The 13,024-nt window shown below is 36.6% G+C and overlaps 1 protein-coding gene across 37 annotated transcripts in view; it reads right to left on the minus strand.

The window, feature by feature from the left end:
* Positions 1 to 13,024, minus strand: part of EPB41L3 (erythrocyte membrane protein band 4.1 like 3) — a 201,841-nt gene that overhangs the window by 21,946 nt on the left and 166,871 nt on the right. For 18 of the 37 annotated variants that reach the window (XM_048840333.2, XM_048840325.2, XM_048840330.2 and 15 more), the window contains 3 exons: positions 9,619 to 9,836; positions 5,038 to 5,601; positions 814 to 867 (listed from right to left, as the gene is read on the minus strand). In XM_048840333.2, coding sequence (XP_048696290.1) covers positions 814 to 867; positions 5,038 to 5,601; positions 9,619 to 9,836 — 836 coding nt within the window. The remainder of the gene's footprint in view (positions 1 to 813; positions 868 to 5,037; positions 5,602 to 9,618; positions 9,837 to 13,024) is intronic. The other 19 variants (XM_048840357.2, XM_048840339.2, XM_048840336.2 and 16 more) reach the window with 4 other exon arrangements.

Here is a 13,024-nt window from a genome sequence, read left to right on the forward strand (position 1 = left end):
TGCATACAGAATATTTCCCTGATGGTGATTTTAATTATAATAATTTGAAATAGTGATTGGATCATTTTGAAACCCTTTCATAATGTATGTGATAACACTGTGCGGCTTTACCTCATATTGTATCAAATTCAGTCCTGGTGTATGCAGTTGCAACTCGATTAACTCCATAGAAGTTACACCCTCTTCACTGGAGTTTTAATAGGGCTGAATTTTGTGTATTCAGTATACTTACTATATTGTATACGTTTTTAAGTTTTTGTTTGTTTGTTTATTTGAGGAAGAGGGCTAAGCTACTTATTTTCATCCTCTGAAAATAATACATGTAACAATACATGTATTATAAATGTTACATGTTAATCAAGGCCTAGTCTCAGATATGACTACAAACTTGAGTACACTCCAGGAGGAGAAAAATTCTCCCAGGAGAAACTTTTGAATATCTGTCTGTTCTCCCTTTTTATACATTTAATTATCCTTAACATGTTCATCTTAAAAACAGGATAACTCAATCTCAGTCAGCACTACAGCCCAAGAAAACAGCATTTGTTCAAGTTACTTTACTACCATCTGTTACGTACACAATACACAAAGTAGTTTAGCAGAATTTTCAAACAGAAACCCAAAATAAAATTAATCTAGAATGGATGTTTGAAACTTAAGGAATCAAATAAACTCTTCAACACACACATATACAGAAAGGTATCTAAACTACAGCAACAGAGGCACAGAATAGTGCTAATATACAGGATCTGAAAGAGGTGAAGCTACATGCTACATTCTTTGATAACTTTATATGCTGGTGACTGTACAAACCTCTGTGGCAGTGGTTTCACCATCAGCTGCAGTATCCGTCTGTTCACTGTCAGTCTATTTTGTTACACAAGTAACCAGGTTCCAAGAAGTAAGCAGGAATAAAGAATAAACCCAACTTGTCAGTAAATGCAGGTCACAGCTTGAATTGCTAAGTCTACATCTCTGTGGCGTGGCTTTTTAAACCATATATAATTTAAAGAAGCAACATAAAAATGCTATATTTAATAAACAGAACAGACTCAGAGGAAGACTCAAGACATACTGTACACAGTATATGGCTTTACCATAACAGCTTGATTAGCCCAACAAAACATTATCTGAAAAAACGTTAATTGAATCACAGGTTTTTCCTCTTAAGAAAGCCAGGTGGCTTTTTTAAAGAACTAAAACCTTGTAAAAATATATATAATTAACAAACTTTTCCCTCACAACATAAAAATAAATAAATACAATCCTGTTAATCAATTGTTTATGCTAGTATACATAGTTACTGCAGTGTTTGATTTTGTAGTTCGAGGGGGAAAAGATGATAATTTTTTTTAAAATAAAAAAGCTACTTTAACAGTCACCTGACTTTCAGCCCCTCATCTGTACAGATTTTATTACTGTCCCCACATTTAAACATTATGAGGCTGTCTGCATTACCAAGGAGTTCAAATAAGTATATACACAGTTATCTACAGTCCACCTATGTCATTTGGATGGCTCACCCCCCCATTTGCTAGTGGCAAGATAGAGCTGCCAATATTGTTTCTAATATTAAACAGGGACAACCTTACCATTTCAAAAAAGAATACAATTTTAAACACTTTTCATTCCAATTAAAAATACTGACCGCCCCCCCCCCCAAAAACCCCAAAACCCAAAACCAAACCAAGTACAAGTGGTAAAAATGAAACAAAGCACAGCATCATGCAGCCTAATGTAAGCCTACTTTTCAGGCTGCACAAGTAGAACATTGACACGGTCAGGTACGTCTTGGAATAGACAATATGAGTGTCAATAAGTTAATACAGATAGAGCCAAATTTAGGTAACTCCTCATGAGGTGGTTGTTAAAATGGTTAATAGGCTTGCAGATCATCAAAATAACAACTTTAAAAGCAAAAATTAAGTACCATTAAGTCACCTGCCCTTGATCTGCATGCACAACTTTCACTAAAATCAATGAAGGTTCTTCAACTGACCAAGGATCATAAATGGTCATAAGACTATATATAAAGTAATAAAAGTCAAGTAATTTATAGTTAAGACAATACTCTTCATCCTTAAGTCTCATCAACATGAAGAGAGAGAAAAAAGGCAACACAGTTGAAGGTATGGATGGAAGGTCAGACTCAACTTTGAATTTCCTTTCTTCAGTCAGTTTGTGACAATTTTAATGTTACCTTAAAAACACTTTTGATACTTCCTTTGCCTTTGGCTATCACTCCTTGTTTTGAATAAAGGGTACAGAATGTGCATTATTCATATGCTAGCCAGAACTGGTTAGGTCATTTTGGTCTACTGGGTACATACAAAATATTATATACAATTTTCTAGTAAGTGGATTTGATTGGACAGGTTACTTTTTTTTGTATGAAAGTTTAGTGCCAGAATAATTCATAAATCAAAATACATTGATTATAAACATAAAGTGTTATAAAAAGATTCTGTAAAAGTAGTTGCTTTGCTAGTAAAGCAATCATTCTTTTTTTGTACTAACTAAAAGGTCAGAGATCATTACAATTTTATAAGCAAAACTGTTTGAGTTAAAACAGTATAACTGAAATCCAATTTACACCTGTAACTTAAAAACCATCTGAATAGAGGAGTCCAGGTATTTTTTAAAAATAAATAAAAAAATGTCTGGGGCCAAGACACTGTAATGCTAAATTTTGGCACAGATTGTTATTACAACAGTTATGATTGGAAAGAAAAGGCTGTCAAGAATTTTAATCACTAAAGTGTGGATCAAGCAGCTAATGAAATGTAAAGGGACAAATTCTGCCCTTGGAGACACAGCCTGACACCGATGCACGTCTTAGGATAGAATGTGGTCAAAGAAGAAGTTTTATCAGAATACGGTCCATAGGGGCAGGATACTTATTGTAGCTCTTAAATATGTCATGCACATCATTGGGTACACTACTGTTAACTAAAAGTACACGTTCATACAGAGAGTTTTTTTCTATTTCTTTCTTAATGAAACTAAAATTCTAAATGAAATACAGAAATCAGTATATAACCACAATGGACAAATCTACTAATAAACCAATCTACACCAAGAGGCTAAAAGTTGATGTTATTGAACTACTTGTCAAATAAAGATTTGAAGTCATTTAAAAAGCAATGAAATGGAGGTTTAAGAGGCTCAGCAAGGCAGATTTCACTAGGAACAGAGAGTTAAAAGAATGGCTGGTTAAAATTATAGACCAACTGTAGTGCTCTGAATGATATGCAGCTGCTGGAACTAATTGGCAGGCTAGGGAATACGAACGAAAAAAGATCGCTATATTCTGATAAGCTTCAGCTGCTTGTCCTCTAGTTTGTGACAATAACTGCTGTGATTTGTTTTGCCGATGTAATGCAGACATGCCCAACTTTAAAACATATTAACTTTCATGCAATATTTTGAACAAGAAATACACCCTTGATTAGGCACAAGTCTGTGTAATTTGCCATACAAGTATTGATTCTGGGGTAACCATTATCACAAAAGGACTAAATTGCAAAGTTTATTTTACACATTGTTATTATGATGCTATTCACTTTGACCACTAAGTCTAATATCAAAAGAGGTGGTCATTTCTGAAAGAAGAATACACAAATGGATTATATAAACACTGCTTTATTATTATTTTTGGCTATACACTCTGCTTCTATAATAGACAACATATTATTATGTTTTTACTATTATAATCATCTGAGTGCAGAGCTATTGTAAGTTGAAATTTAATGCTATCTCAAAGTGAAGACATGAAATGAGATAGTAAAATTGATCTTGGATGCCTTTCATCCTAAATTGCAGTTTTTTTTTCTTAAAGACTGGAACCAAGAACATCTAAAGAAAATGTTTTGGTGCAAACAGATGTAACTCTGGCATTCCACAAAAGGGAATCACAATCCTATGGCCAAATGTTGCTGAAACTCATGGGGCAGATTTTAAAAATCTTTAGAGGCGAACAGAATGTGCATACAATGCAAGTCAGACTAATAACTGCATGTACAAATGGCTAATGGTAATTTATATATGCAACTACCTGATTTGTGTCTGCAAGGACAGTACAATTGTGTGCACAAAACAGGCGTGTAGTTGTGCATCTAAAGATTCTAAAAATCTGACCCCATGCTTTTACTCTGTCAGCATCGAAAGGCTCAGGAGTAAAATAGGTACCAATCACTCAGTATCTGTTATACAATCAAGTAGATTCCCTTTCTTCTTCTTCTATGTAATGACATCCAAATTTCTCACCAGCACTACAGATCTTGTTGCCAGGCAAATTGCTTTAGCTGTATTTTGTTATAAGCCCATTCAGTTTACTGACAGAAAGCACTAATTCTGGTAGTGCTAATTTAAAGCACCAAGTGGTAACTAGGAAATGCTACCATTGCAATTGAAAAACGTACCAATGCAAATTTTCAGTGGAATGCTGCACTGAATGGGATACTAGCTGAATCTACAGTAGAGACAGGATCAAGCCACAAAGACCAGATCCAGATTTTGACATTCAAAGTTTGGGATATTAGGAACTGGGGATTTTGCTTGGCCTGTTACAAAATTAAAGGCCATTTTCAAAATTCTGACTCTGGTTTGGATTCTGAGCACCCCCAAAATTGGGGATAGTTCCAATTATTAGTTGTTTGATATGTAACTATGCATGCAATTGTACTTAACTACTCGCTATTTAAACAACTCTTCTACTATCTTTAGTAAAAATTAGTATTAACTGGGAAAAAAACTGATTGGAAGAGAGAGAGATTTCAGATATTGTTCTTTAGAGTTGATTTGTGGCAAATCGTAAGTGTAATTCACTGCACAACTGATAAAGTTTGAACCAAGCTGTTACCTCATTCACAGTGTTGTGCCTAACCCAAGCTGCACTCCCAACACAAAAAACTCTTACATATCAGCACAGACAGAAATGAGGTTCTGAAAGTAGGACCACTATTGCAGCATTCTAACACTGTTTAGGACTGAAGCACTGAACACAAAAAGAAGTGTGTTCTATGCCGAGGTACACACCTCTTCCTCTGAACTGTCACTCAGGTCATTGTCAAGTGAGGCACTCAAGGAGGCCGCCTTGGGCTCCAGGTAGCAGAGGCACATAGCCAGAGGAAAGGAGAGAGTGAGAGCATATGGCACTGAGAATGAGGCAGATAGCAGAAAGAAAAAGATGAAAAGGAAACAAGGCACAAGGGATGGTGATCGGATGGGAAGGTAATGCTGCACGCTTTCAGGCAGGAAGTTGGTTTCAGAGAGGTTAGGGAAGGAAAGGTAGCCGTCATCATCCAGGAGAGCAGGAAATGACTCTGGAAGTTGTAAGGAGAAGGAAAACAGTGTTCCGCTGTTACCAGCTTTTTGCTTATAGCTAAAAGCCATGTCTTGTTCATCAGAGCAAACTCTTCCTTTTCTATCAGAGTCCAAGTCAGACTCACTGTGCATTTGCATAATGTCTTTAGATGACTCATAACTTAATGGGTTTTGAGCATTCTCCTTACATCTCCTACGAAGCTTTGTTGAAAATACAGGGGGACCAGACTGTGAGGTTGATGAGGAATTAAATGAATCAGTGCCAAGCAAAGATGACTGATGAAAGAGAAAGACCAGCAAACAAGGTGCAGAAGCAAAAGGACAAAAAGAAAACTGTAATTAGTTAATTTTCTTCTGTGTTTATATATACAAAACTCACAAAACAGAATTTTAACACCAAAGCTTTTCACTGTGTTAAATGAGACGAATTCTCAAGTCGCATGCCAATTATTAGTGATGGAGGGTTGCAGCTTACAAAAGCAATTTCTTCATTCAACATTTGTCTGTCCAGTCATATGTAGTACACGATTTAAATAAAAGTCCTTTAAAGGAACCTAGTCTATGTGCACCTCCAGATACTGTGGATTCCCATCTATCATAAGTGCTTTCAAACATGAAGTACATGGATAACAACAAAAAAACCCTAAAAACAAACATAAAAATCCCAAAACAAAAAAAGGCATTGAAACAAGGGAAAGAACTTCTAATAACTATTCTGCTTATGACAACATGTCCTGCAGTCCTTACTCAGTCAAGTCAGTGGGAAATTAGCCTGGGCAAGGACTAAACACAAAGTGGGAGATTTTCAAAAGCACAAAAGACATTTAGGTGTCTGTCATCCGAGATTTTGAAAATCTCCCCCAAAATGACTGAAAAATCAAGGCTTTCAATAGTCTTTTCCCAAGTCTCCTCCACAGAATATCTAACAGAATAAAATGTCCCAAAATTAAAGATGATCAAAAATGAAAACTTACTCTGGTTTTGGGAAAACTTACTAGCTCAGCCGTTGCCAGTTTCATGGGTGGGTAACTAAGCAGAAAAATCATACTCAGTAGATGAACACAGTGGGACAGATCCTCAGCTAGCTTTACAACAGGTGAAGATTTGCTCAGTGTATTTAAATTTCTTGTCTCACTTTTGTTTTGTGATTGGGGCCATCAAACCCCTAATCAATTTGGCCACATGGAAAGAAGCCTCATCTAATAATCAAATAATATATAGTTCTAAATAACTTTTCAGAAGGCTCAGGAATGGCCCTTCTCACCAAGGGCTACACGAGTACACTGTGTGACTTCAATATCCCCTGGAAAGAGCAACTGCACTGGCCCCAAACAGGCCACTAGGTACAGGAGGTTTGGGAGCAGACTGGAGGAGGGGACATAGGATCCTTGGCTATGCAGATGCAATGTCCCCAACAGCACCTCATTGGCTGTGCAAGGGAATATCATTGCAGTCTATGTGCTAGGATTCTAGCTACATGAGCCTTGGGGGTAAGGGCTGAATTCCATACAAAGCCAAATCCCTCTGGTTTTGCGCTAGAAGAGTGATTTTTTTTCTACCCTTTATGCACAGGCAAAAAAATGCAGCCAATACTCTTGCTAGAAAGTTCGCTCTACCTATGAAGAACAGGCAGGATTTACTACTCTTTCATTGAGATGCAAGAATGTTAGAAGGGCATTCAACAAAATATTTAAAATGTAAACAAATAAGACAAGACAATGGTGCGAGTTGCCATGAGGGAATGCACTCTATTAGTGCGCTGTGAAACTATCACATTCCCTTGTAGCCTCTCACTGGCATTCTTAAAAAAAGGGCCAGTAGATTTAGCATAATGTTTGTTTATTTTTAGACATGCTGGGTCAAATTCAATATGGACCACTTTTGTGAATAAATGGAACAGAGAACCAGCTCCATTACCCAAACTGCGACAACTTGAACTGCACCCATTATTACTGTCTTCCCAGACCAGTTTTCTACATTTCACATGCATTTACAGTCTTACACCTGGATCCCAAAACCAGCTCCATGTGGGAACAGGCACCTGCAACAGAGCCAACTGGAAGATAAGGGGCCTTAATGCCATATCCTGCAATCACTGGTTACTATGCGTAAACCTTACTACGTATTTTAGTAGCAGGAGCTGGTCCCCTTAAGATGAACATTTACATTTAAAAAAATACAGATTTTTCCCCATTACTTTCCTTTAGCCTAGTCTTCAAACAGATCACATAACTACACACTTCCTGATTCCAGTTAGTTTAGGTAATGATGCATTCAATTTCATAGCATTCCAGAATTAAAAAAAACAAGTAAGTAAAAAGCATTTTATAAATTTTAGATACTTAAGTTTAATATAACATCAATTTTAAACATTATTCAAAATGAATTCCTTTTTTAACTATCTGCCAATAATTTCATGTTCAAGTGCTATGTTCAAGTCCATACTTGTTCTGAAGTGTCCAAACAGATTAAATTTGGATGAAATTACTTTATTTTATGCGATATATGCACACAAATATTTCTTTACAATATGAAGCCAAAAGTCATAATTTGTAAATTTTTCCTCTGCCAGTAATATTTTAATGCATTTATTTACATGCCTGGAGAACGAACATTTAGAATTTCTCCTGGTACACTAGTTAGACCTGCAATGCTTAATTCAAACTGTAAAATTCCTTATCAGAAAAGCTGAAAAACTATATACAAAAGTTTAGATTTCTTTGAATAAGAAACAAATTGAAAATTGGTCCAGTTGCTTCTTCAGGCCTGAACCGTATACCCATTTAGGTCAACTGCAAAACTCCCATGGTCCTCAATAGAAACCGAACTGGGTCTTCAATAATATTTTAAAATTGCATTACTTAATTGATTACTTAAACACAATTTTTATTTTTGGAAAATAAATTATGTATTCTGGGGGTGGGTAAGTAACAATGTTCTTCTGAAACTCTCATTAGCAATTTCCAGCTATATGTCTCCTTTGAACTGCAGCTCACCCTCCTGCTTGACCTAAGTTAACAATCCTATAGGGACAGCATTTATTTCCAGTGGACATTTTCTTTTTTTCTCCCATACATTTGAATTTCAATATAGTCTTTTCCATTCACAATCCATGTTAAAAATTACAAAGGTATTTTTTTTAAAAAGAGAGCTCTAAAGGATGGTCTTGGTTTTGGGGTACAATTTGCATCTGTAAATTTTTTCCTGAATTTTTGCACCTGCAACTTAATTGCAGGTGTCTGTTTAGGGACTCAAACCTCCAATTACTTACCTCATTGCAGGCATATCTCAGGGAGTGAGAAGTGCAAGCTCTCAGATTTGTATCCATAATTCATTTTGTGGGGGTTATAAAACGTGGGGGTGCAATTTTGTGCTTCTAAGCAGAAAGGCTGGGCCCTCACCCTTTTTGAAAATGTACTCCTTAATATGGAGCATCAAAGTTCACGAAATATCCCTTTGCATTATATCCTAGATACAAATATTTCACATGCTGTTTTTTTCTGATGTAGGGGAACAGGAAGATTGTTTGGCTGCATATTTCCCGATTCTACATGCCTTTTCCTCAGTGCTAATCTCTGAAGTACAGCATCTGCTCTGTTTGATTTACACTTTATCAAGAATAGAGCAAGCTGAATTCCAGAGTTATTGGGAGAGGAGGATGGGATGTAGTGAATGACAGAAATCTATACCACATGACTAAGGAGTAGAGAAATACCAGTAAAAATAGGTTTTTCAGTGCAAAGCTACACAAAAGGGAAGCCAACACCTTACTAAGCCAGAAAAAAACATGCTACAGTACACTAGTGCTGAACAGTTAGGTGTAGAGAATATATGCCCATTAAGTATGTGCTGAGGTATGGAATGTGACCAGAAAAAAACCCCAAGTGGTTCTTCAAACACTGAACTGTGCAAAAAAACCTGAAAAAATATTGCTGCCCATTCAAAAATGAACAAAAATAAATAAATAAAACAAAAACACAAAAGAAAGAGCAAAAGTGTATTACGTAAATGCCACTCCTTTTAGATGTTCCCTGTTGAAAGTCAGATCACACTGACTGCTAAACCAAACTGTTTCTAAATCAAATAGCAGAAAGCATGAATTAAACTTTAAACACATCACCTACTCACTCACAGAGAACACACAGCACCATACAAAGTTTTCTTGTTATGCGTTTAATACACATTATGCTGCTTCTTATCCTTACTGAATTTTGCTTCTCTCTCTAATAATTACTGTGGTGCGCCAAGTACTTCACAGCTGGGTAAGTTAAATAGTAAACCTGAAAACATTACCTTTGTGTCATGGCGTATTGCAGAGACTGGAGCGATTTCCTCTCCTTTTTTTTTGCCCTCTTCCTCATCTCTTTCTTCCTCTGCTTTTTTCTCTGGCGTCACAGTGGTTATCAAGTTGGTTTGAGAGATGCCCTTTGTTGTGGCGTACTGGCCAGTACCAACCTCTGCAGCAGACATAGAATCCTTCATGTACATTTCATGGTTTTCATTCACTGATGCTAAAAGCAAATATAATTTAAAGAGATCAAGTCTGAAATAGCTTGTTCTGCAGATCTGAATAAAATTAGAAGCTGGGTTTGTAAAACATTATTTTGCTGAAAACATTAAAATATCATATTTCAGGAATCCACAAACATGCATATATACTTAAATAAAAGTTATGTGCTTACTTTAAAGGTCTGGGTTGTATAGACATACATACATTTTTCAGATGTATGTGTATACACACACTACATTCATAATGCATGCATTACGCATTATTTTGAACTGTTAGTAAGCTGTTAAAGCGCTTACCATGATTTAATATCTGAATGAAATTAGTGCATTGCCATATTAGTAGGCCAGGAATGTAAGAAAAAAAAACTGACTTCAGCCATGGGTAGAGGAACAAAGGACTTTTTTGAATCTCTGTTACAATATAACTTAATGCAAATCAAATGCATTGTATATCGCTGCACTGCATTTCACAAAATGACATTCTTAATGTAACACATGCATAACATCTGAGAAGCAAGAAACAGCTTTTCTCTCTTAATATTATTATTATTATTCAGAATTAAAATCTGACAGTCAAATATGCCCACAGCCTCAAAAACAGGATGGCAAAAATATTGTGTTCAGGTCCATTGACTATCTATGTGATTAAGCCAAACAGGATATGGCTTTTCTCAGTATTTGAGGTCTTAAATGTTCAATAATCTATAAACCTAAATACATATTAATGATTCCAAAAGAAGTAGCGGATTAACAAATACAATACAACTATATGCCTAGATCCTGCACAGGAATAACTTTATGCATATAAGCAGGTCCTAATCTAATGGGATTGCTCACACCCATAAGGTTACTATCACATGTGAAAGTTTACACTAGCCCTGATCCTGCAATTTCACGCAATGTGAATGTTATAGTCAGATTTGCATTACATAACAATTTTCATGAGAAAATCTGAATGAATGCCACCCCAGTAGGTGTATCTATGCAAATTAACATATTTTTAAACTTTGCAGATCCTACTACACTCGTAAGAAAGCATTTCAGATTTCTTGTCTCTTAGATGACCTGGGGGACTGTTTGGATATTATAAATAAAATAAAATAAAATAACACAGAAGGGTAATTTGTGCTTGGAGACACATGCACAGCAGTCAGGTCACTAGTTGCTTGGTAACCAGTATGAAGCATATGAGAATTAGAAGGATCCAAATTAACGAAAAATAAGCACCGTTTGCATCCATTTCATGGGGAGAAGGGAGGGATTGTCACTAATATGTTTAAATCACAGATTTTTTCCCTAACCTCAGTAGTCTTCATTATGTATCATCTGTGTAGCATTTGTGATATCCTTTTGTCAGCATTCATTTTTTAAAAATGCAGTCATTTCAAATAAAGCTTCTTAAAATACTTTTTTCGCACAAAAGAAATATTCAGAAACCAATTATGAATGTGGGGTGAAACAGTACAGTACTAAAAACTGACCAAGTAGTTTAGGTTTCTGAACAGCATGCTGGTTTAACCTAATGGAGAAGCAGAACCTTGATTTCCATGAGCTACAGAGAAGGAGGAAGGAAGTAATATTAACCTATGCCATATTATCCTTAATATTACATAATCTGAATTAATTTATGTAAAAAGCTATATCTCATATCATGCTAAGCAGCTGTGCTAGACTGGAAATAAGAAACAAATGCTATTTGTTACTCACTGAAGAGAAATGATTCACCTGTGAACTTCTATCATATTCTTATGCCATTTCCATGCAGAAAATTAAATTACAACCTTCGTACGAAACCTATAATTCATCTAAATCCTGGAGAAAACTTTGAATGCTGGTTTGCTACACACAGATGGGCAGATGCTAGCAGCCTGTGCAAACACTTTTGAACAGCCCCCAAAATACAAAAGTACTTTGCAGTGATGGGGCTGAGGAATGCAGCCCAGGAAGGATGTTTCCAGGGATATAACCTCCAAACAATTATTTTAAACTATTGTACATGCGGTTTAGTGCGTCCCATACTCTGTGAAGTGTTCTTCAGAAGAGTCTTTATGAGTCCAGGATAAAAAAGTCATCACTGGCACGAATGGACTAGTAACATTCCAAGATGGGAAAGACAGCAAGAGTTTATCATCTATGTAAAATCTGACAACAGCTGTATTTTATTGTAACTGTTTTCCATTCAACTTCACATATTTCTGTTCACTATTTTTTAAATTATGTATTTACCCCAGCCTTAACCTCTCCTTCTCACGGTCCACCTCTGCATGCACACTCAAATCTCTCGCTCGCTATTCCTCACACCCAGCTTAACTTCACCCACTCCACTAGGCACTCACTCATTCCTTTTTCTGGCTAGTGCATCTGCAACGTATCTTGAAGGGAAGGGGCATACTAGGCTGGGTGCCTTTCACAGTCTTCAAAGGCTAGGAAATTTGTTCTTCTCCTTCTCTGGCTGGATTAAAAAGCTGATGGAGCAAAGGGAATCTTTGCTCTCCCTCAAGATCATCTCTTTTCCTCTTGAGGCCTAGAAAGGGAACTCTCAGTGCAAGGGATTCTTGCTCTCCAGTGGAGATCAGGTACACCATAGGAAGCACATGGGAACTGGGCCTCTGCCTCATCCTGTCTGGATAGCAAGGTGAATGGTAAGAAACATCTTTGTAGCTGGGAGCCAGGAGGCGTCGAGAGGGGAGTTGGCCTATGCAGGTTGCTGCTGGGAATGCCTGCTGAGATTCTTCCTACAGTAGAACTTCGGAGTTACGAACACCAGAGTTACATCCTGACCAGTGAACCACACACCTCATTTGGAACCAGAAGTATACAATCAGGCAGCAGCAGAGACGGGGGGAAAAGCAAATACAGTACAGTACTGTGTTAAATGTAAACTATTAAAAAAAAGAAGGAAAGAAGAATTTTTCTTCTGCATAGTAAAGTTTTAAGGCTGTATTAAGTCAATATTCAGTTGTAAACGTTTGAAAGTACCATAACGTTTTGTTCAGAGTTATGAACATTTTAGAGTTACGAACAACCTCAATTCCCGAGGTGTTTGTAACTCTGAGGTTCTACTGTAACTAAAATGAGCACTATGGAGCAGAAGTCACCAGGGTGCTATTTCTATGTCTTGTCCCAACATACTTTGTGCTCCTTATACACCAGTAGCCAACAGATGGGCATTGGTTCCAGGATACAGTCC

The sequence above is a fragment of the Caretta caretta genome, chromosome 2, assembly GCF_965140235.1.
Source record: "Caretta caretta isolate rCarCar2 chromosome 2, rCarCar1.hap1, whole genome shotgun sequence".
NCBI lineage: Eukaryota > Metazoa > Chordata > Testudines > Cheloniidae > Caretta > Caretta caretta.